We start from the raw sequence: 25,944 nt of genomic DNA, 5'->3' as shown, positions 1-25,944 counted from the left end.
TAGCTCTTGTAACAGTTCAAAGTGAAGAAACTACCAAGGCTGGAGATGTGGTTGGGTCCGTTATCGTTAGTGGTATCTGTTGGGAACTCTACTGCAATAGGCTCTCTGATTAGCGTCCTCCCCCACTTCACCCTGCAGGGAAGTGATGTCAGACACATTCAGAGAAGTGCTGAACAGGGTCCTCACAGAGAGCAGACAAGGCAGCCAGACGAAGAGGATCAGAGCAGAATCGTAAAAGTAACCTGCTCAAAATCCGCCTTCATCCGTGGAGAATTAAAGTGTATCGGCACAGAAAACACCAGGAGCAGAAAGTACAACGATTAACCTTTCCAGTGAACCTCATATTGTCACATTATGAAGTTAGGAATACTTTAAAACAAGAGGCGAAAGATTGTGAGTATCGACCTCATCCGGCGACAGCATAGAGAAGAGTCAGTCCTTCGCCTGAATAGCTCGTTTGCGTTGGATGCTTTTGGCTGTGGTGCTTTTAAATAAGGCTGAGTTCTAAACCAGGACGTTTTTGGCTGTTTCCGAGCTAGCGAGCGTGCTTGCTAGCCGACTGAAGCTTGCTTACCATGGAGTTGAGAGTGGGTAACCGATACAGACTGGGGAGGAAAATTGGAAGTGGCTCTTTTGGAGACATCTACCTAGGTAAGTTATTGGCGGACAACATTTTTGTATTGTTTACCGTTGTTAGTCTCGTTATAATATAGACGTCTCTAACAATAAGTCATCTTCTCCGGGTTTCCTATTCGAGCTCACAATCAATCAGCTGTTCTGTGTTTAGTCCCAGTAACGTTAGCTACTAAGCTATCAGTCTGTGTAGCAAAGGAGCTAGCAGTGACATCCGCTGCCATAAAACATTTGATAATAAACGATATCATTCTTCATTGTGTTTGACTTCGAGAGCATTTTCTCTGTTACAAGATTCAATTATTGTCCAAATTAATCGTCCTAACGATAAGAATTGACACTGACGGCTCTTGTGTAACTAAATGTCCACTGCCTATAGATAGCTAATGTATAGGTTTCCAGTCTTTGCTCCCCTGGAAGCAGCAGCAGTGATAGTCTCGAACAAAATAGCAGATCAGGCCACAGGCTTTCATTTAAGCTTTTTTGGTAACCGATATCCAGCGTTTATTTACTTAAGCTGAACATCCTTCTTTAAACACAACATACCGGTTTAATTTCCTCCTCTTGTTCATAAATGCACTAAAAAGACTACCTTAGTGTTCTTGAGAAGTGAGGAGGATATGGTCCTTTATATCCTAAAGATACTTTTGAAGACATCTTTATTTATTAAAATGATAACCTAGTTATTCAATCTGTGAGGATGGTATATTTGGGACTACATTTGATCAAAGGAGGCTCTATGGCCTGCTGAGACAGGCGAGGGTAACTTTGAGTATAGTACTGGTTGTTTGGTTTAAGGTACACGTTCATATAGTTTTTCATCTACACTTTTGGACTACTGGTGGATCAGTCCTTACTATAATGAACTGGATGTCCTTCCTCTGGCATAGGTGAACAGTAGATGTTGAATATTATTTACTGCACAGGCTGTGTGGGCTAATACTGGCTGCTAGCAATGATATAATTTATTGTGTGATGGGGGAAGTCGATAGTGGCAGAGGGAAGTGTATCTTCTTTGAGCTCTCCAACTGAGCTATGAATATAAATATGCAAAAAACATTCTCTAACAGGGCTTCATCAGCTGCTGTAATGTGTTCTCTTGTGGCCATGTTGGAGGTTTTTGGCATCAGCAGTGGAGAACAGCTGATCACATTTTTGAGCTTAAAACCTAGTCATCTAAACAAATGTAGAGGTTATTCATTTGAGTTTTTCTCTGGTGGTGGACTGACTATTCTGTGACTGACGGCGCTCTAATCAACCAGGAGAGAAAATGGTCAGCTCTGACTGCTGGGACTTGGTAACAATTGAGTATATGTTACACAGTATTAAGTGCAATGTTTCCGCTTACTCAGGAAACAGTGAGATAGGTACATATGATTGGTTAAATGTTTCATCATCAGTTTAATTTAATCACTAAGCATTTTGAATTTGCTGTCTAAGTTGGAATTGTGGTTTTCCTGTGATTCTATGACATGAAAGTCAACACGATCAGTCCAGTTGTAATAAATACAGTCTCTGTTAAATTTTTAGGCTAATTTGTAACATTTTTTTCTTTTTCTTTTTCTTTTTTTTTGAGTAAATGATAAAATGCTAAACAGCACAACATGTAGAGTTACACCAGTAGCATTTATTGTCCCTTCTTGAATTAGTGTTGGGTTTTTCCAACCCATGTAGTGTGTTAAGGTCTCAGTCTAGAGCAGTTAAGCTGCAGCTGACTTAATAGTTTATTCATATTTAAATTTTACTTGAAAGGATAAAGTATGTGTTTGATTATTGGTTAACAAGCCTAGTTTCCTGTAGGGACAAACCTGTGTACATAGTTTATATAGCGTTTTACCCAGACTTGTTGGTTTTTGACATTTTTCTTTGTGGAAAAAACGAATAAGATTTGGTGTCTGACGGCTGTTACGGTACATGATTTAATCATGTTGCCCTCTGCAGTATAGCAGATGACTTTTTAATCTGTGAAATCAGAAATTATGCAGGGTGGACTGCAGGTTTAACAACGTGCTTAGATTCAGATTCATAAATGCATTTATTTTTAAAACGCAACGTTTTAAACAGAGCAAAGTGGAAGTTAATGCATCAACTGTATCCAGTTTGCTTTCCACGTGATGCGTTGTTTCGACTGATAGTGAGCTCTGCCAGCTGCTTGCATAATCACTTTGTGGTTTTGTCTCTCCCTCCCTTCCTCTTTTCTCCTCCAATTGGCTGGTGGATAATGTGATGTAACATTGTTAATCAGCCAGAACAGAGAGTCACGCATTGTGCAGAGGTGTTTTTCCAAGTCTTACAGCACAAATTTGCACTTTAAGTGAATAATAGAATTGAACAAGTCAAACACATTTGGAGAAGTAAAATCTCCAGGAAGTAAACAAATTCTTAAAAGTCTTGAGAAAATAAAACTTTGACAGTTTAGGCAACTGGATTTCACAGTCATTCCCACATTAAGGCTCCCACACAGTGTGTGAAAACAGCGCGTTAATAATGCTGACAATGTGTGAGCAGCTTGGCTGAGCAGTGGATTGTGCGAGAGATCGGTTGTTGTTAGCAGGATTGAGGTCAGCTCTTGGAGTGAAGCCTTGTACTCTGTGTGCTGTGACTGGACGCAAATGTGGATTGTCAAATATTCTGGTACAAGTGGTAGAATAGCTTTTCCACTTTTGAGAGGCTGTCACGACAAAATGCCAGTTATGCACAGAGCACACAAGCGCTTAGTCAAGGTCTGAGTCATCTTGTATTTCCAAAGATCTTCCATTTGAATCTCTTGCTGTGTTATCTGTTGGGTGATGTGCATGTTGAAACACGGTTCAAAAATCCGGATGTGGTCTTTATCATTGTCCAAACTCCTTGAACTGTAAAGGTTTTCCCCTCATCACAGCACCAGACGTCAATACTTGTTTGGTATCGCCTGAAAAGGAGCATTCAAGTACTGCCAATATCTAAAGTTTAAACTTGGGAGATGGACAGAAATGTTGGTCTTTCATTGGAGTTCTGTGGCCAATTACAGATTCTAACTTAGGCAAAGTTCTTTTATGTCTTTCTGTTGTACAATTATTTTAATCAACAATTTAGAAATACGACTTATTGACTTTCTGTAGAGTTATTTAAAGTGAATGTATTTATACTTACTTTCAGCAAAATATTTTTATGATTTGAATTTACTAGAGTAGTCTACAAATTTGAGGTTTTAAAATAATGCTGTTGTTTTGGGGCCTTGGTGTAGGTCTAAATTTGCCAAAAATAAACAATTTTATACATTTCCTCTCTGACAGCAGCGTGGAGCCTGAGCTTTTGTTTCACAATGACTGCTTGTAAATAAACTTGACTTATTAGTGGCATTTTTAATATAAGAATCCACCTTACAAATGCAAAGTAAATGCAAAGTACCTTCATAGCTAGCTCTGCCTGTTCGTATTAAACGCTATCATGGTAACTTGAATGACCTGAATACCCTTCAGATCTGGAAGAGTTGCTGCTTCAGTACATACACTGCATATAAGTATTGGTTCTGTGACATCCCTATTCTGTATCATTGTACTCTGTATTTATGACTAATATTTTATAATTTTAGGGCGATTACCACACCCCTTCACCCAGAGGCACTGAACACTCTCATACGTAATCAGTGCAAAGTTGAAATGAAAAAACTTGAGTGAGTTTGTGGGAAAATGTCACAAAATTACCCATATTGATATGCTGTGATGATGCGTTGTATTGACGTAAATTTAACCATTGATGTATTTCTTTTACACCGCATTATTGATCACTATCAGTAAGAATAAAACCTGTTTTTCAAAGTGTTCAGAGCTCCAAACTCTACCTCAGCCTGTTACTTAGCTACCTGAGACTTGTCTAACATTTTCCCAGCTTTTGATTTTTGAAAAGCTTCCAGTAGAGTATACCAAAAGGGATGGGTCTGCTTACACAAGGAAAAATAACAGTGAGGTTGCTATAAGGCTGCCATAATAACAAAGAACCTAAGATGTGCTCAGAACTAATGCTGGCGGTGAGTCAGTCTTCAAACTGATGACGCGTTCCGTTGCTTCCCATCTGCCGTGTTATGGTGTCAACAGTAGCTATAATGACGCTGTCTCATCCAGCCCAGAAACTTTGGTATTGAGCAATCTTGAGTCTTTTTTTTTTTTTTTCTTAACTGAGCGTAGAATATGTTAATGCAGCCTAAATTAAGCCTTAGTTCAATGGAGTCCTCGCACTGAAGACTTGAACCACTGCAGTCTTGGTCATCTTCTGTGTGAAATGCCAGCTTAGACCTGCTTCAGCATTATTGGGGATTGCTGGTCTGACTGGTTTTACTTGGATCGTGTTGCCTGTGCTGTCAGTTTCTCTGATTTACTCTCTGCCTGTTTGCCTCGATCATGGTAGTCTGTAATATATTTCTATATTTCTATTATGCTTATGGCAAAAAACAACTTTGATTCTATAAAGTGTGTTAATGCTGAGTTTTGTTTTTATTCCTATATAGTCATTACAGCACAGTTTTGTGCGCTGGTCTCTATGCAAATCTCGTCAAATATTTGCATATTTAGAGTCTCAGTAGCCTGCCTGTGTTTGTTTGTGAGCCAGTGTGGAGAGACATGTCAGAACACGTTTCACAAGCAGGACTGCACTTGATAGAAACACACACCATGTACATACACACTGTGTTTTTGTTTTGTTTTTTTGTTGGGGGGGGTGTTCCACTGACAAACACATCTATGCCCCCAGCCTCGCATTTAAAACCATGTGGTTGAGAGAAGGGGGTTGTTGGTGGGTGGAGGTGGGGGACTACATTCTCTAGGAAATGTGTCCAGGCAAATCACATTCCTATGATGCAAGAGAGCAGACACCACAGTCAAACACACGCTAGTTCTCCCCATAAAGAGGCTTTGAAGCCTTTTCGTTGTGACTGCTGATTGATTTATCGATCGATTGGCCGAGCACATACTGGATTAAACACTTATTTCGAGTTAAGTGTCTTTGTGTTGTACTGAAAGCTTTAATAGGGTAGAAACGCTAAGGGTGTGTTTTTAAAAACGAAACATATTTTGCATAACTATGCAACTGGATTTCTATAAAATTATATCAATCCACCAATGAATAATAGATTACTGCATGTTCAGGAACTACTTTGGCATTTCAAATAGGAGAACATTAATTCTGCAGGGAAATCCATAAAGAAATGTTTATTTAGATTGTTGTGGGTTCTCTGTGCCAGATAGATCTCATGTATTCTGCCTGGGATCCACATATTTGCATGCATATACATGTTGTATATTTGTATATTACATTCCATGCAATTGACCCTGTGCACGAGAACATGCTAACTTCCTGGTTTGAAGGATCCAAAACTCGAAAACGGAAAGATCACGTTAAGTTACAAAGAGCAGAAGGTGGGAACACTCACCACTGTTGTGTCATAAAAAATCTAATGATCAATTTTGACGTTTAAAGAGTTTAGATCGATCAGTTGTTTACATCACTCAACACAAGCAGAACTGCATCACTGCAGCAGAAGACACATCGTCCACATTCAGAAGCACATCTCTGTATAGTGACTGGTCTCATGATTTAAACAGGCAAATGTTCAGCATTCAAACTACAGGTGAAGAATAGTCAAACCAGATGTTTCCCCCGTTATGTCGAGATCAGCTAGTCAAGTACACACCTACACAGCATGTTAATAAACTGTGAAAAAAGCCACACAAAAAATTTATGACTGCTGGTAACGGTTTCTATTAGAGCTGCCACAAACGATTATTTTGATAGTCGACTAGTCACCGATTATTTATGCGATTAGTCGACTAATCAGATCATCATCCATTGGACGTAAAACTACAGCTTATTGCACCAGCAGCATCTGCTCTTATATAACTATCATTAGCTTACAGCTTTAAGCTTTTAAGGTGCTAACTAAAAATAAAGACAAGATGATAGTTTATTCAATTTTAATGAAATCTGCAGATTGTTTTGGTGAAGTTTAATAAACTCCTTGCTATCTAAAATATAACAGGACACTGGAGTATATTCTGGAGCATCTCACACTTCTGATAATCAGCTGTCTGCTTGACGTTTATTCAGCTGTGTAAAAACTTTAATCTCAGCCAAACCGATTTACTCAGGAACAAATAAAATACTGAAAAAAGTCAAACAATAACATTTTTAATTTATCTAAGTGACTCATATATCATGTTTAACCTGAGTAGCGAATAACGGCGGTGGGTTTGAAAACAATTTGCCGGGAGTCCGGTGTTCTCACGGTGCTAGTGACCTAGCTCCGGCTAGCTATCGAGCTAGTGGGTAACAGACGTCTCCGAAAACGTCGGAGCGCTTTTGAAAATATGTGGTGTTTGATAAACTGAGCAGATATTTGAGGTTTACACAGCTACATTCTCGCCTGAAAATATGTTAAACGTTTATTTTGTGACCCAGAAAGAATAATAAGAGTAATATTAAAACTAACTAGCTGCCGCCATTGTTGGAAACTGAGCAGGGCTGTGCTATGAATTCTGGGACACAGCTTCTTCTTCTTCGGGGTTTAACGGCAGCTGGCATCCTTGTACATGCAGTGCTGCCATCTTCTGTTTCAGTCCGTTATTACACTCTTAAATCCTGCTTCTTATTCTTGCGTCTTTTGGGATCTTACAAAGCTTCAAACGACGCGTCGACTATTAAATCAGTCGTCGACGATTTTGATAGTCGACGTAATCGTGACTAGTCGACTAATCGTGGCAGCCCTAGTTTCTATACATTAGTATTTACGAAGAGTATGTTGTGACTTACCTTAAAATTTACAGCGGTCCCTCGCCTCACCTTTCACCTCGCTGTTTCGCAGATTTTTTTTTAGTGCAAGCTTGCATGCTTATTTTTTACGTCACATTGTGTCCTGTGTCCTGATCGCTGCAGACGATCTCCTCCGTGACTTCTCTCCTGTACAGTACAGAATCGCTGCATCGATCGCTAGCAGTGTGACTCTGAAGTGCAGTACTGTATGTCCACGATGTCCACGAAACGTTTTGCACCCTCAAAAAATAAAATTGGCTTCTTGATTTCACCTATCGCTGGTTATTTTTAGAACGTAACACCCGCTGTAAACGAGGGACAGCTGAGAAATATAACATTTGAATCCCTTTTCTCTTTTGCTCTGAGGCGCGGGGAAAAAATATCGACAAGTCGATGAACATCATTTACAGATATATTGAGTAAATGCCCAAGACATCTATAGAAATGTAAATCGCCGCTTGATTCATTCATTTGCTTAACTTGTTTTGGACCGTAAACTGGGCGCGAATAGGACACCGGAAACAAAGCTCCCCACAGGAGTTTCCGCACCGGAAGTAGCATATGCTAATGTGCACACAGTCAATTAAATCACATACAGCAAGTTACAGCATTTCAGTCCACAGTGGGATATGTACCTGAAAAGTGTATGATGTTAATGCATTATCACAATGCATTATTGTTTACTGTGAACAGAAGTCAGTATCTGTTACACTAAAATACTGATACAATGGATTGTGTGTACATGAGAAACAGTTCTGAGAACTTACATTTAAAAAGAATCGGCCATGAAAAAATGGGAGGAGCCAAATGCAGGTGGCAGTTTTAATGGAGCAGGGAGAATATGCTGTTATCTGAAAGAAATCATAATAAGATTTTCTCTGCTTGGTGAGATTGACATTGATTCTGCTTCTAGTTTTATAGGATATATAAGAAAATGTATGCTAAGAGAGAAAAATATTTCTGAGTGCAGATGTGAGTCATTTGTTTACCATTGGCTGTCACATCATCAGCTGCTAGTATCTCCTCCTGTACCTTGTTGTCAAATCACTTGTTGGATCGTCAGTTTTTCCTGTAATTTTTGCGTACAGGTCATACAGTTTCAACTCATCTGTCATAGCTGTTGTTTCACCACTTTGACTTTAAACAAGAAGTAGAGATTAGGATAAGATAATTGATCCCACAACGGGGACATTTTTGCATTACCTCAGCTCAGGAACAGATATCAGAAGGAAAATACAAATAAAAAAAATAAGTAATATAATACACTAAATACAACAGTAGCATACACAGTATGTGGAAATATGCAAGACATAAACTATATAGCTTAACATAACTATTCTACCACTACTATTCCTATGTATAGACATGTACACGCACACACATGTGCACACTAACGTTGAGTTTAAATCACATAAAAGATAAATACACGAGTGTTGAGCCATGCAAGAGAAAGAGTTATTTACTTCAGTAAAGCTGAAAAGCTCTTTACAGTTCAAGCTTCATAAATCGAGGACTGATGTGGAGACTGTTGGAAAAACACAAGTAACACCTTTTTTCTATCGTATTAGGTAACAGGTTACAACTACATTTTCATGGAAGCGGGCCATCCTCAAAATCTTAGTAGTATTTATTTATTGTCATTGTCAAGAACAATGAAATTGCGTTTGGGGCTTCCATACAACCCAAAAAAAGAAGAAAATAATAAATACCCCTTAAAACCCAAGTGACCAAGTGATTTGGATAAACTTTAAAGTAACTGTCTCGAATGATTTGACAGTGGGTTTGGATTGCTAGCTTGGAGTAGCTCAAAGTCAAATTTAACTGCGTAGATGAGGAGCAGCAGGTGCATCATGCATACTCATGCAGCTTTAAAAAACCCAAAATAAATATGAAGTCCTCTTCACCCTGTTAGTGTTGTTCTTGTATTAAAAACTTTGATTAAACAGTTAGGGTGCAAGTTGGAAGCCCCACCCATGATTGCTACTCGTTCCAGCCGAATGACATCATTTAGAGTTGTCTGATACACCATTGGTTGGCCTACATGATTGAACAGTTCCTTGTGTGAGATCCTGTATGCGTGAGAGTGTGTGTAATGGCATTACATAACCTGGTGTCCAGTTGCTGTTTTCATGTGGAGGGAACTGGCTTCTATGGCTGTGATTGGGAAGAAATGAGTTTGTCAGTTTGAGAGCCATTTCCCAAAATGCTTGATTGTGTGAAACCGTATCTAAATGTAAGGATAGTTGTGAGGAATAAGAGCGTAGATGTATGAAAGAAGAGCACGGTACAAGTACATCCAGTACACAAAATTGGCTGGTGTATCTTACACTTGGCTGGCTTTGCTGTGTTAATAACCACTGATATTTCCTTGTGTACCCAAGCAGGGCTTCCTAATTTCATCCACCAGCCAAGTGCTGGTTTATGTTTTTTCTGTGACATGTTGATAAAGCAAACCTTTAAATGACAACGCAGCACATTAACTGCTGCTTTTAAAGTAGTGAATCACATTGATGTAATGGACTGTTACTTGTTTTCTTGATTTTCAGAGGCTTATGGCACAGCTGATGATGCAATATTGGTTTATCTGCTGATGCTGTAACTTGGTTTCTAAATTACTTGTCTGCTAGAACAGTCCAACTTTATATATATATATATATATATATATATATATATATATATATATATATATATATATATATATATATATATATATATATATATATATATATATATATATATATATATATATATGAATATATATATATATATATATATATATATATATATATATATATATATATATATATATATGAATATGAATATGAAAAATCAATTGCTCCTATTTTTATGCAAATGATATGCAGTATTTGCGTATCATCAGATCAGTATGTGTCATTTAAAACTCACACTGAAAGGCATTATTTAAGACTAAATCTTGTTTCTCTGTCCAAGTGAGGAAACTTGATCTCTAAAGGTTTTGTTTTTTTAACCTTTATTGGATTATGGCGATCTGCTCTTTGTAAATGCACCAGGCCTGGGCGCCGGTTTGAGCAGGCCCTTCCCCTTTCTCTCTCTCCCTCCACTTTCCTGTCATTTCTTCACTGTCAGTAAAGCTGAAAATTGCAGCAGGCCAGACCTAAGGAAGTTGGATTCTGTCTGTCATTGTGCTTTTCATGTTATTGCTAGCTGTCCTGTCCTACATCATTCTGTGTGCTGCTTCAATGTTGCAATCTCTGTTTATCTAAAGATTTCCCCATCAGTTGTTTTTTAGCCATAAATTGTCGCTAGTTCCTCTTTATCTGCATGTGTAAAAACCACAGACGGTACACCATACAGGGTTTTAAGGTTGCTGTTGTAATAATCGGTTATTTTGTACGATTCACGTGTTTGTATCCACTTGTCTGTACTGAATATCATTTGTATTTGTTTCTTGCTATATAATGTGTTGTATTGTTGTAACTCCTACTGCCCCATTGCCCAGGTCCATATTGGAAAAGCGACATAAATGAAGGACAATAAGATTATAATAAAAACGACATTTTTTTATCTTCATCATTAAATTGTATAACCATGACAGAGTTGTGTTGGACTTTGACATGACAATAATACTCCCTTGATTGTGTTAACCCCTGACGCAGTGCCCATTGTTCATATTGTTGATTAGATACTGTTGGGTTTTATTAATTAAATATAGGTTCTGACTGAATGTGTAATGCATCTTCATGCAGCTAACCCCTCTGCTGTTTTGCCCAGGTACTGATATCTCTGTTGGAGAGGAGGTCGCCATCAAATTGGAATGTGTCAAGACCAAACACCCACAGCTCCACATAGAGAGCAAAATCTACAAGATGATGCAGGGTGGAGGTACTGTACACTATGACACTCACTTTACACACATGCATCCATGCAGCTTTTATAAGTTCCTCATCATTTTAAAGTACTTGGATGGAGGCTGGTTTACACTTTTGTCATTATAAACCACAAAGAAAATGCTCCGTACTGGCTGTCTGGTAGACATTGGTAAAGGATGTTTGTTCATTCATTTTTTTCTGTTATTAAAGTGACCCTCCTGAACTGAACACCACCCAATAGCTGGGTGCTTAAAGCACACACCAAATGATTTTTCCCTTCCTTTTTCCTCCATTCCCTCTATTAATCACTTCTGACACCAGTTTTTTGTAAGCATAACATTAGCATTGTAATTGTCCATGAACTGTTTGGGCTATCTGACATTATGGAGTACAGTTACCGAGTGCTCCAGCGATACTCTGAGTCATTTGTTTACCATTGGCTGTCACATCATCAGCTGCTAGTATCTCCTCCTGTACCTTGTTGTCAAATCACTTGTTGGATCGTCAGTTTTTCCTGTAATTTTTGCGTACAGGTCATACAGTTTCAACTCATCTGTCATAGCTGTTGTTTCACCACTTTGACTTTAAACAAGAAGTAGAGATTAGGATAAGATAATTGATCCCACAACGGGGACATTTTTGCATTACCTCAGCTCAGGAACAGATATCAGAAGGAAAATACAAATAAAAAAAATAAGTAATATAATACACTAAATACAACAGTAGCATACACAGTATGTGGAAATATGCAAGACATAAACTATATAGCTTAACATAACTATTCTACCACTACTATTCCTATGTATAGACATGTACACGCACACACATGTGCACACTAACGTTGAGTTTAAATCACATAAAAGATAAATACACGAGTGTTGAGCCATGCAAGAGAAAGAGTTATTTACTTCAGTAAAGCTGAAAAGCTCTTTACAGTTCAAGCTTCATAAATCGAGGACTGATGTGGAGACTGTTGGAAAAACACAAGTAACACCTTTTTTCTATCGTATTAGGTAACAGGTTACAACTACATTTTCATGGAAGCGGGCCATCCTCAAAATCTTAGTAGTATTTATTTATTGTCATTGTCAAGAACAATGAAATTGCGTTTGGGGCTTCCATACAACCCAAAAAAAGAAGAAAATAATAAATACCCCTTAAAACCCAAGTGTACATATTTAACCCAGTGTGACTCCAATGCAATAAGACAATCCTTAGCAATAATGTTCGTAGAAATTCAGACAAAGACCTGAGAAACATGACAAAATACAACAATGCAACCCATTCAATATTATTGTACTGTGAGATATGATATCAGATATGATAGTTATCTATTTAAGAAAGAGGGGGGGGGGCAGGAGGGGGAAGAGAATAAAGATATGATGCACCAATGCAGACCAGTTCATTGCTATTAAGAAGTTGGATATGGTTATTGTCCGTGAGAGGGGGGCAGAGAGTTCAGGAGCCTCACAGCCTGTGGATACAGGCTGTTGGCCAGTCTGGATGTTCTGGCCTGTATAGACCTGTACCTTCTCCCTGAGGGCAGCAGATGGAAGAGGTGGCGCGCAGGGTGATGTTGGTCCCGCAGGATACTGTGCACCCTCCTCAGACAGCGAGTGGGGAAGATATTACTGATCTCTGGCAGACTTGTTCCAATAATTCTGCCAGCTTCTTTCACCACCCGCTGGAGTGCTTGCTGATCGGCCTTGGTGCAGCTGGGGAACCACACTAGAAATCCATACGTCAGAACGCTGCTGATGGCACAGTTGTAGAAGTTCAACATCAGAGATCTGGGAATGTGTGCGCTCCGCAGTCTCCTCAGGTAGTAGAGGCGCTGTTGGGCCTTCCGTGCAACTGAGGTGATATGGTTGCCCCAGGACAGGTCCTCAGTCACAGTTACCCCCAAGAATTTAAAACTGCTCACCCTCTCCACCGCCTCACTGCCAATGAAGAGAGGCAGATGGTTGTTATGACCCCTCTTCCGGAAATCTACAATGATCTCCTTGGTCTTTTTGGTGTTTAAGACCAAGTTATTGTCGTGGCACCATGACTCTAGTTGTTGCACCTCTGTCCTATAGTTTGTCTCATCATTGTTGGATATAAGTCCGAGCACTGTAGTGTCATCTGCAAACTTAACAATGAGATTGGACGCGCAGGAGGAAATACAGTCATGGGTGAAGAGAGTGTATAGCAGAGGGCTCAGAACACAACCCTGAGGGGCACCGGTGTTGACCACAAGGGTGGAAGAGGTGTTCTTACCCACTCTGACACTCTGTCTACGGTTAGTGAGGAAGTCCACAATCCAGTTGCACAGAGAGGAGTTAAGTCCCAGTTGGTGGAGTTTGGGACGGAGTTTGTATGGCCGGATGGTATTAAAAGCCGAGCTGTAGTCTACAAAGAGGAGCCGTGCATAGGTGTTCCTGTGTTCCAAGTGCTTCAGTAATGTGTGCAGCACTGTGGCGATCGCATCCTCGGTTGACCGGTTCTCCCTGTATGCAAACTGGTGCGAGTCCAGGGATGGTGGAAAAGCAGCTCTGATGTGTTTAATGACCAGTCTCTCCAGGCATTTGGCGGGAATGGGGGTGAGTGCCACAGGTCTGAAATCGTTCAGACATGTGACATTTGACTGTTTTGGGATGGGAACGATGGTTGCTGCTTTGAAACAGGATGGTACCAGTGAACAGGACAACGAGGTGTTATATATAGAGGTGAAGACGTCCGCCAGGTCCGCAGCACAGTCTTTTAGCACCCGGTCTTTTATGCACCACTGATACTAAAAAATATTCAAATTTGCACAGTATCGTGGCACGATAAAAACATAAAGCTGTACTTATCTCCTGTTGGTGTTGAAGAAACCAAAAGAAAAATGATTTGCATATAGTTTGTATTTAGGAGAAATTTCTGTTTGGGGAAAAATATTTACTGTTTAATGTCGATAGACACCGTGAATGGTTCCTGTTGATTTTTTCTTTTTTTTTTTCTTTTTTTAAGTTTAAACCAAAGTGATCATTCAGTCTAGCTAACTGGCTGATAGTCCGACTACTAGCATAGCTTAAAGAACCCCTTGTGCCACTGCAAAGGTACCAAGAGCAAAGGAAAAGAACATCTGACTCTGAAACATGCTCACACACTTCCAACGTGAAAGAAGCAAGAAAGGACTTGCTGCTTTGAGTCAGTAAGCATGGGTAAAGTTTAATTGTTCTGCCAGCTCAGTAGTGTCTGCAACATCATACCTGGGGTAGACTTGTTTGCATGTTTGTATTTCTGTACCTCATACTGTATATTACTACACTATTACTGTGTGGCATGAAATGTACATTTTGAAATGTATTTTTCTTTTGTGACTTATTGATTCATGTCGTCTATACTACTGGCGTCTGCCTTTAAAACAGTAAACTTTAGAAGTCAGCAGTTTGTCTGTTTGCACAGCTATGTCCCCACATGCATTTGTATTTTAGTTCCAGCATAGTTAGATTTATTAGGGCACAGTAGCCGACTCAGACTGTGAGATGTATTTGTGTTTGTATGTATATAAATAGCTTATGCTGTGTGTGTGTTGCTGAGCACCAGCATTTTGTTGCCGCTTGCCTGTAGAAGGAAATGCCAGATGGTCTATTTGCCTTGGCAGGGTCACCGGCTCCTACGAAACCAGCTGGCCTCTGTGTATGAGGGCAGGAGTCGAGCCATTTTTATTATTTGGAGTTGTATAAGTTTGTTTCAGGAAGTTGTTTTTTTTTCTTTCTAAATAATGCATGCAGAGTAAATGTGTTATGCATTTCCTGTTTACATATACACAGTGTGACTTGCTTACTTGGAAAAACCCCTTCATGACAGAAATCAGAAAAGTGTGTATGTGCGCTGCACTAATTGTGTTTGCTCAAAAACCTCAAAACACACAAGCTTGTCTGTAATACGATCCACAGAAAAGGGAAATGACATTGCACACGTTCATAGTGTGAAGACCTGACATCATTGCTAAACACTGTCATCAGCAGTGATGGTTGATCAGACTCACATACGTCTGTAGACTTCTGCAGATTTAACCCTGAAACGTGTTCACCAGTGCACATGTTTAAAACACCAAAAATAAAAATGGAGTAGAAATACTGTTATGCATACACACAAGGAGGGAAATCTACTTTGTTCAGGAGAAAGTTTGTAATTTTAATCCCTTAACACAAAAATGGGATTGAAATTACAAACTTTCTAAGTGAATGCCAATTAATCAAAAATGGTTTACCCATGGTCCCCCTCTGCAAACAACCCAACATCAAACCACATGCTTGCATCACAGATTGACACATTATGGCAGACAGTTTTTGAAACCAAAAACGACAATTTTAGTTTGAGTTTACCAAAGGTTTGTTATTCTGGTTTTTTCTGATCACTGCCCCATATAGCATATTGACAAACATGTAATTATGAGCATAATGTGTTAATATGTGTGCAACCATGAGACTTGCTGTTGGGTTGCTTTAACAGAAGACGTGATTGTGGAGGAGTCACAGCTGTCAGTACTAAACACGCTTGACCTTTGGCTTCCTTATACAGGCCTGTAAAGTCCTATATTTGACTTTTAGGATTCTGATTTGAGGACTTGCACATTCCAGCCTTAATAGTGGCTGCAGTTTCATCAAGTTATTACAGTTTAGTGTCAGCTTGTGGTTCTCACTGAAGTGCCAACATGAACAAAATGGCACCAAACCAAACTATAAATGTGACCCTTGTGTTCCCTACATTTCTTGCAGTGGGTATTCCAACGATAAAATGGTGTGGCGCTGAGGGTGACTACAATGTGATGGTGATGGAGCTGCTGGGTCCCAGTCTGGAAGACTTGTTCAACTTTTGCTCTCGCAAGTTCAGCCTCAAGACAGTCCTGCTGCTGGCTGACCAGATGGTGAGTTCCCAAAAGGAAAAAGAAAAGGAATAAAATGAGGAATGCTGGTCCTACACTTGATGTTAAAGATGCATCACAAATTGTATGTACAGTAGTGCAGGACGGTTTAATCTCTTCACTGATTTCAAATATCTACTTTGGTTAAGCTCCTGGAATGACCCCTTGTGTTCATTTTTAACCACCGTTTTTCCTTCCAGATCAGCCGAATTGAGTACATCCACTCCAAGAACTTCATCCACAGAGACGTAAAGCCAGACAACTTCCTGATGGGCCTGGGCAAGAAGGGAAATCTCGTCTACATCATCGACTTTGGCCTGGCCAAGAAATATCGTGACGCACGCACGCACCAACACATCCCCTACCGCGAGAACAAGAACCTGACAGGCACCGCCCGCTACGCCTCCATTAACACACATCTGGGCATCGGTAAGACCGACCTCCACAAACTGATGATTAATAACTCTGATTCGTCCAGATCCCGACTGACCTGGCCCTCTCTCTGCATTTACAGAGCAGTCCAGGCGGGATGACTTGGAGTCACTGGGATACGTCCTTATGTACTTCAACCTGGGGTCTCTGCCTTGGCAAGGCCTTAAAGCTGCCACTAAGAGGCAGAAGTATGAACGCATCAGCGAGAAAAAAATGTCGACACCCATTGAGGTCCTCTGCAAAGGCTACCCGTGTAGGTTCTAGTGCTCTTATGTACCTATGAATAAAGGCACCACATCAGTGTTAGCCAACACTAATGTTTTAAACACCTCTTTGTCCCCAAAGCCGAGTTTGCCACCTACCTGAACTTCTGCCGGTCTCTGCGGTTCGACGATAAGCCCGACTACTCATACTTGCGCCAGCTCTTCAGGAACCTCTTCCACAGGCAGGGATTCTCCTACGACTACGTCTTTGACTGGAACATGCTGAAATTTGTAAGTTATAGCTTCACATCTAAGAAGACTTTCTTTGTGCTTTTCACTACTGTCTTACTTTAATTATATAAGTGCTTTCGTTAGAAGGTTGTGCCAAAAACAAACAGTGTTTCTTAGGAATTTCATTGGCAAGCAGAATATGAGTCAAACTTGAGAAGAACTGGGTGATGTGTACTTTCTGTTTACAACTGGAACATCAGCATTCTCAGTGACATAAACGCAGCTATAAACATGTTGTGTAACATAATGTTAAGTTGACCTTCCACTGTTAAATGGCCTTGTGTATTCTGCCTAGATGCATTTTCATGCAGCATGTTTGTTATTTTGTTTATTTTTTTTAAGTGTGCAGCTGTCTTAAAGGTTAATAACCTCAGCTGTCTTGTGTGTCAGGGTGCTAATAGGGCCGTGGAGGATGCAGAGCGGGAGCGTCGGGAACGGGATGAGAGAATGAGGCACAGCAGGAACCCCGGGGCCAGAGGTATGGCCTCGGCCTCAGGAAGAGCCAGAGCCCCTCAGGAAGTTGCAGCCCCCTCCCCGCTCAACCCCGCCTCACACACAGGTGAGCAAAAAATATGTTTTGTTTTTCCTTCTCTTTAAACAGTTGCTGAAATATTTAGCCTACCCTTGTACCTTTTCTTTGTCTTTCAGGTATGGAGAAGGAGAGGAAGGTGAGCATGCGCCTTCATCGGGGAGCCCCTGTCAACATTTCCTCGTCAGACCTGACAGGACGCCAGGAAACATCCCGCATGTCCTCACAGGTAACACGAACTGCTTTACAAATATCATGTTGAAAATCCACAGCAGACAGCTGTTTGCAGCCACATTTCTTTAGGCTGTGGCATATCTCAAGTGACTGAGTAGCAGGGTACACGCTGTGCAGGTTGGCAGACCATAAAACATTGTCGTTAGAAGCAGTCGGTTTACTGGGAGGACTTTATGATTGCGTGTCAGTTAATAAGAAGAACTTGAATCATTTGTGCTCAGTTGCCCAACAAATCCTGAAAACAGGAAGCGTCTAGCATAAGAGAACATAGTGTTTGTGCAGACACCACATGCATACATGTTCTCCTTTTCCCTCTGTTCAAACTGAACAGTATCTGTACTGATTCATTTCCACTGACACAGTCCTTCCCAGTTTGTAAAATAAGCGTAAAAGCACTCATGGAGCAAAGGAGGTCATTGTTTAAAGGCTTCATTAAGTCCTTTGTTCTCTTCTTTGCGTGGACCTCCGCGCCCCCCAGAGGGCAAAGTGGAGAACTGCTGAACAAATGAAAAGAATCGGTCTCCTCCAGTCACTTTGACGTTTTTGTTTCTTTTTTCTTAATCGAGTGTTTAAAAAGTGAAACATTTCTGTGTATTATCCCACACACAGACACGGGATAAGACATTGCATGTCAGTTTCATACTAGTTACATTTATCCATGAATAAAATGAACCATAATTAACTTGTTTCTATAGCTTTATGGAGCATTCGTTTAATGTTGTGGCAGTATGATGAAGAGAAAATTCAAATATAGAACACAAAGTCTGTGAAAATAGGAAAGTTACATGAAACTTTTATTTATTCAGAACAAAAACAAAGAAGTGTTTCCAAGGACAACCAATGGAGGCCGGTGATTTGTCCTTAGGTAGGCATCCAGCTCATTTATGCTTCTGGCTGGCTCCTGATTGGTCAGTTTGTACCTGCTGCACTGGCTTCTTCAGCATATATACAAGAGTATATTCACAGGGAAACACAGCCAAAGTAGTACATAAACTTCAGTGTGAATTATACTTCAGTGGGAAAGCTGCATCGCAACTTATGAAACTTCTCTTTTGGCTCTCAGCGAAGGCGGTCGCACTTTTCTCCTCTCCTGCCCTTATCTTCCCTGCTTAGCCTCTTGTGTCCTTGTCTAGTCTCGTGTTTTTTGAATTACTTTTCCCTGGAACACTCTCTCACAGTCTGTTCTCTAAAACCTAAAAGAGGAATTATGGATTTGATCAACTGGTCTCTGAATGCAATTGACACCCCTTCTCAACGAGAAGTCTGGGCTCGGGTGAGCCTGAGTGCTGAAGATATCTACCTATTCGGAACCATGATAACATGGTTCTTGCTGATCCGAGCTGGCTTGGCCCTGACTTATCGAAGAATTAAGGAAGCGGAACCGGCTGTTCAAACCCCCACAAGGCTGCCCGCTGGGATTGAAACGATGGGAGAGGCGTGAGTTTCTCAAAATGGGCTCATTGAGTGCAGCACGGATAAGATCTTGGAGAACACACGGCTGCCGTGAATACTCAGAACAAGACCTCTGAGTGGAAAAAACTGGATTACATCTGGAGGGGCTAGCTCGAACAACACCTTTGAGCGCAAATTGGATCAAATCTTGGGGAAGTGCACTGCGATCGTGAGTTCTCAGAATCTGCTCTTTGGGCAAAAAGAATGACAACATCACGGAACGTAAGTTTGGATAACATAGAAAGCTCGCGGCTCTCCAACGGGAGATTGTGAGACCAGTGTTGGACTGTTAGAACAGCTTTGAAATTCATAGGAGCTGTTCGCACTAAAGTAAAAACCACCATCACTTCATGCGGAGACCCCATCGGCGCCAGCTGCGGTCTCAAGGCTGGAGCCGAACAAAAACACCCTGATAACGACTGTGTTTAGACTGTTCTTCCCATTCCATGCAAGGTCACCTGGGTTGGCTGGAAGACTGTTTACTTAGCCTAGCAGGGCGAAGGACACTGTCTCAGCTGAACTATGGACACACACATACACTCATATGCACACACTGATCCCCCCTCCCTTTCCAAACGCCTTCGATGCTTGTCCCCTCCCGGGGAAGATGGCGGTCGACTGGACCAGCGCAGACATGCTGCAGGACCGGATGTGCTGTCTACACCGGCTCTCTCTCACCCTTTACCCGCCCCTGTTGCTTGTCTTGTGTTTCTATGGTGTATTGATAGTCATGTGCTTTTTGTGCTGAGGTGTCTTTTCTGTTATCAAACTGTTCTCCCACTAGGAGCTCAGTCTGAGTGGAGTTTTTTTTCTCCTCCTCTTACCTCATGTTATGTATTTTTGTTGTTTTTTTCCTATCAGCCTACCTTTCTGACATGTCTCCCCAATGTGATGTTTGTGTAAAGTTGGTCAGAAGGTTCCTTTGTAAGTGCGCATGCGCCATTAGCGTGCTGCCTGCTGTAACCCTAATTTCCTTCGGGATTAATAAAGTATTCTGATTCTGATTCTGAACCAGAAGCTGATGCGCACCTCCTGGGAAATGTAATCACACGTCAGGTCGACGTAGCCTGCAGCAACCTGAACAGTGAAGGTTGTGGTGTAGGGGGAAGTGGCGTTTCCAGCTACATTGCAAATTGGGATGTAGATTTCCCGCTGAAGTCTAAAATCAAGCCCAAATGCTATCTTTACTTGAGCAGTGTCTCCTCTACACAGAATGTAAGAATGATTGGGGAAGAGAAACGGTGCAAACGCAGTTTAGATTCAGCTCTGCACACAGAAGCTTCATCAGTGCTTGTCTATTTTGCAGTGACGATCATATTCATTTCCAAGGGTGCAAATATGCAAGCATGGTCTGCATGGGTGGATGTAGCCAACAGGCTGTCACCTGTTTGCTTCGGGGCTGCAAAGTTCAGGACTGTACTGTTGTGTTGTGGCTGCAGCCATCTTGTTTTATTTGTTTTTGGAGTCAGGTTTGTCTGTGGGTGAGAGTGGTTATCAGCTAATACAGCCAAGCTTGTTTAGCAGGCTGGGCTGAAACTGGACTTTTGTAATCCACAGACACAGATATCTGCTAATTGGTGCCGAGTAATGAATCAAATCTTTCGTTGTAATTCGGTGAAACTAAAGTACACTTTTTGGAAAATATTGTGAAAGTGAGGCTTAGCTGTGTGTTACAGCGCCTCCTTTTGTTAATGAAGGCAGTCACGTCCACGTGTTTGTATCAGCCTGTAAACATTTTCACTTTTAAATGTAACTTTAGCCTTTTTAACACAGGAGTGTTATGGCTCACTGTTGGAGAGGATCTGCCGTGTGGGCACTTCTTGCCGTCTTTATTTTTTTTAGCCTCTGAGGTTGCTCCTTGCCTACATCAAACTATGATGGGGCATTTAATATTAACTGAATCTTATTAGTATTAACATATTGGATATTTGGTAAAATAAATGAAATAAAATGGGCTATTTCAGTGTTCATTCTAGCCCAAGGTTTTGAGCAGAACTCTAGTATGCAGTGTTTGCGCTAAGCTAGGCTGCTGGCTGTAGCATCATAGTAACCATGCAGTAACTGTAACTTCCAGTGATGTGCTCCCTGCTCAAACTGTGACGTTATTTTTCTTTCAGGCTCTGTCCCGGGTCACACCAAGCGGCCTCCAGTCTGCAGCCCCTCGGTGAAACCCTCTCATCCAGCTGTGCACCATGGAGGCCTCAACATGTACCACCTGCAGCCACACACACACACACACACACACGCACACGCACACACGCACACTTTACACGCACACTTTACACACACACTTTACACACAACACACTTACACATATGAACAGGACTTTGCAGATTACACGGAGGACTTACCAACGATTGCACAAGTATCTGGCTACTCCCCTGTTCACTCGACAGAAGAGGTGCACAGCCAGAAATGAGTGTGAGTGTGTGTATGTGACAGAGAGATGGGCAGGTGGAGTACGGTTTGGTTGCCTTAACAACAATTTGGGCAAAGTAGCAGCCGCAGCATCTCTTCTTCTCCGTGGGAAGATTTGGAACCCCCCCTCCTCCTCCTGCCTCCCCCTTGCTGTTGATGAAGCCATGGATTCACTTCTCTGTGGCATCATCTTCCTATTTTTTTTTTTTTCTCCCCCAACATTTTGTTTTTACTTATTTTTAATCATTAAGAGAAATTGTACTGCACCAGCTGGCCAGACTTCACAAGAGAGAATGACATGTCTGTTAGCTGTCAAAATTAGCCTGTGGGATTTATTAAAACTACCAGAGACGCGTGATCCATCGTGGCAGTGTTGTAGAGCAGTGCCTCAACTCTATTTTTGTGTCCTGAATGACTGTTTAAATCCCACAAGTGGGCATACTTTTCTTTTATTTTGTATTTTAGGTGTTTGAGGTTTAGCTCTACAGTTACATTAACAGGGGATTTAATGTTCTCTTTGCAATGATCCCAATGGTATGAGTAGATGTTTTGGGGTTTTTGTTTTTGTCTGCGTCCACCTCAGGTGCGTTGCAACCAGGACATTGTAGTAAATCCAAAAAAACCATACAGCACATATAGTGTGTCTTCAGGTTTGTGGCTGCGGTGGGAAAAGCTGTGAATGAAACGATGATCTAGTCTGGAGGCTGGTGTGTCCGCACCGAACGGATGAGAAATTGTTTTTAAACTCAGTGCATAGTGATGTGGTTTTTGTGTGTTTGTGTGGTTCTGTCTTAGGGTTATCTTAGGGTTGTACAAGCTTCAAATGGTTGTGGGATAAACATGTTGAGGGTATTTCTTTCTTTTTTGTCTCCTTTGCCTCCTCAACCTCACTCTAGACCATCTGTCCATCTACTTCCAAAGATTTTGTTTTGTTTTTCACGCGTACTCTGACAGCTTTCTTCGTAAACCTTAATAAACACTCATGGATGATTTCAACCTCCATGCAGCCTCCTTGTCTCCACGTGTCTCTAGTAGAAGCCACAAAAACGAATCTCTCAAACGTTTTAACGCAGCAGAACTGCAAGACAGAAACTTAAAGGATTAATTACATTGGAGGAAAGGCTCCAAGGCAGTTTAATGACTTGGATTTTACTGATACCCAGTTTGTTACATCGCAAAGTATTTTACATCATGGTTGCACAGTGCAGCGCAAGCCGCTTGGGTAAGGTGTCTTTGATTTGCCTTAAATGGGGGTTTCACAGTTTTTTAACAAATCGATGTTTAAGTCTGAGGGTGGAACTGTGAAAACACGCTTTGACCCTCAAACCTGATTTCCTGATTGCACCTGCAGCCCTCATCTAGTAGAGATCACACATTAGCTGCTGTTTAACCTGCCGACTCTCCAGTCCGTGCGTGCGGTGTTGGATTGCAGCTAATATTCCAGTGTGTTCCCCGCCAGTGTGTGCTGCCTCCAGAATGCACTCGGTCACCTAAACACAGCGGGCGTCTCTGAGCCGACTGTGCTGCCGTGTCTTACGTGTGAGAAAAACAGCTGTACGTTTAAACCATCTTCAAGTCTGATTTTGCAAATGCCGCAACTTTCTGTGAGCTAAAGACTAAATTACTGAGGTTACCTTTTAAAAAGGTAGATTCTGGTAATGTACTTTCCTCAAGCTGGGATCCATTCTGCCGATAGCAAGTTAAAGATAAAATGAAAAAATGCCACAACTCTTCAGATGTCATGGCCTCAGTTTGTACCTCCTGATAGTATTTGATCCTGCATTTGTTTGTTTTTTCTTCACAGTTTAGAATTGTACTGTGCAGCCTATGTTGCAATGACTTTTAAAAGTAATTGGCATAGAAGGAGCTTGATATAAAGAAAATAAAGATCATTAGTTTCAGTCTGGTGCTGACCCACATCAGAGGGTCTGGCAAATAATGTGAAAGTTTGTGTAGAAAATGGACAGGATTGGTTTAAACAGAATGATTTTGGAGACAAATGAAGCAAGTATTAATTAAAAAAGGTGGGCGGGGCGGGTTGGACGAGTCCCAGTGGTACTAAAAGCCACGCACGGCTCCTCTCTGTGGCTCAATCTGAATCGTGCACATTTTAAAGTAGAAAACTGTCGATGTGGTACACTGATTGCAATGTAACGTAGGCCGATTTTCTGTAGTTAAAGGGGAAAGGGGTTGTCGTGGTATTTTGTACTCGTCGTTGTGTATAGGATGCGCCTACTTTGTCTACCAGGTCCACATGAGCCCCTGGTTTTGGATGATGACGACAGTGTATGGAGGGAATGGGAATGCCTCACTCCATTAGAATTCCCGCTAAGGCAGTTTTTGTTTCATACACTTCACCTGTGGGCTTGAAAATCAAAAAAAGTGATGCATTAACTTGTTCGTTTCACTGATGGCTATAATAAATGCAAGTCCAATTTACATGGGATAGATTTTGCAGTCTGCCTCACGCAGTTCTCCTTTTGTCAGTTTTGCTTTGAACTGTGCGTTGTGGAGATGGTTGCTCATGTCCCAAAATGCATCTTTCTGTGGATCATGGGAAATCGTTTCTTTTCACTCCCACCTCAAAACTTTTGCTCCTCATTTGTAATACCACTGTATTTGTGTATTTTAAAATTGTTTAAATAAATTAAGTACTTGTATGTGTGTGTGGTGTTTTATTTTATTTTATTTTTATTATTTTTTTATATTGTGTCAGTGTGAGACCCTTAGGCACAGTCATGCTGAGGTCCTCGTTGGATCAAGGACGCGTCTAAAACCTGCAGGACCCCGGCCCTCGAGGCCTGGAGTTCCCCGTGGAGGCTGTGCATCTCGAATAAAGGAACTGACAAAAAAGGATTTGTTAAGAATAACAGCAGTGTTTGAAAAACGTATGACAATATCCATCATTCCAGTTGAAGAGAGGATGATTGTTACCTCAAAAAGAAGCAAAAATCAGATGTAAGTCATAAGCGAGGCATAACTACCTGAATAGACATAATGTACGTGTAACATTAATGCCCAGATATTTGAGCCCAGCACATGTAAGGTTAAAGGACAGAGCTGATGTATTTATGTGGAAACCACTTTCTTTAGTAGTTTAGAAAAGACAAGATGTAGGATCAGTCACACAGACTATTGTCATAAGTAGGCAAGAAGTGGACCCAATGGCAAGGCTGTCAGGGAGATTACCTAAACGAGAACTATTTAAGGAATGCAGAAAAAAATGTGGTTTAGGAGGTAGAGCAGGGCATCTACTAACTGGAAGGTTGGTGGTTCGAGTCCTGGCTGTTCCAGTCTGCGTGCCAAATGTCCTTGGGCAAAATACTAACCCCCAAAATGCTTTTTGAGTCACACACACAGTATGAATGTGTGTGTGAATGTTAGATAGAAAGCACTACATATGAATCAGTCCATTTATAATTGATGAATAAAAATTAATTACAAAAAACTGAAATCCAAAAGTAAAAAAAAAAATAACAGCAACAAGGAACACAAATAAGATAAACACACGAAGAGAAGAGAAGAGAAGAGAAGACTGCACAAAGATACACCAAGAGCTATTTAGGGAACTAATCATTGACAGGAAATAAAGCTGAATTCTCTGAGACACATAATTTCAAAGACTACTTCAGCAACTAGTAGCTGGACCAGCTACTAGTTGCTGCATTTCTCACATTCCGAGTTTTTTTTCCTGTTTCTTAAGAACCTGATTTCAGTTCATCTGCTGTGGATGTTCTTTAGGTCTGACACTTTTTTTGTCCTCCTTTTGTTCAGTTTCTTTACACTTTTAAGGGAACAATCTTAAAGCTAATCTTGAAGCAACTGTGCTTTTATAAATGGGCGTCTTCTTTTTCTTATTTTGCAGTGCTTCCTCACTCGGTCCTTGCATCCTCCTTCACTAAATCTGTGAATCTTCTCTGTGTGTTCCTTGTACGCTTGTATACTGAATGACAAAGTCCGTTTGTCTCTTTTCCTCACGGCTAGCTGCTCTATACCTTATATCCTTTGTCCAGTACATCTACTATCCCTCCTCTGCATATGTCCATAGATTCATTTCTAATCTTGTCCATCCTAGTCACTCCCAATGAAAATGCTACCTTCATCTTCACTTCCTGTCACTTTCGTTAGTGACACGATTTCCAAGCAGTGCACCTGGAAATACTTCACAGCGCTTCCATACTTTTTCATGATACAGCCTGATTCCAAAATGGATTAAAGTGAGAT

At 40.9% G+C, this 25,944-nt stretch overlaps 1 protein-coding gene across 1 annotated transcript; it reads left to right on the top strand.

Moving 5' to 3' along the window:
• Positions 1 to 167: 167 nt before the first annotated feature.
• On the top strand, positions 168 to 24,380 carry csnk1da (casein kinase 1, delta a). Its single transcript, XM_085270232.1, has 9 exons — positions 168 to 651; positions 11,170 to 11,280; positions 16,016 to 16,164; positions 16,362 to 16,590; positions 16,676 to 16,846; positions 16,939 to 17,087; positions 17,478 to 17,646; positions 17,736 to 17,845; positions 21,420 to 24,380. The coding sequence occupies exons 1-9, from the start codon at positions 576 to 578 to the stop codon at positions 21,468 to 21,470; spliced, it is 1,215 nt and encodes a 404-aa protein (XP_085126358.1). The 5' UTR covers positions 168 to 575; the 3' UTR covers positions 21,471 to 24,380.
• Positions 24,381 to 25,944: the final 1,564 nt, after the last annotated feature.

This window comes from Mchenga conophoros, linkage group LG4 (genome assembly GCF_057382185.1).
Source record: "Mchenga conophoros isolate Kocher_MC1m ecotype Shallow Benthic linkage group LG4, M_conophoros_male_GT1.1, whole genome shotgun sequence".
Classification (NCBI taxonomy): domain Eukaryota; kingdom Metazoa; phylum Chordata; class Actinopteri; order Cichliformes; family Cichlidae; genus Mchenga; species Mchenga conophoros.
Note: the sequence above shows the minus strand (reverse complement) of the source record. Positions and strands in the feature narration are given on the sequence as shown.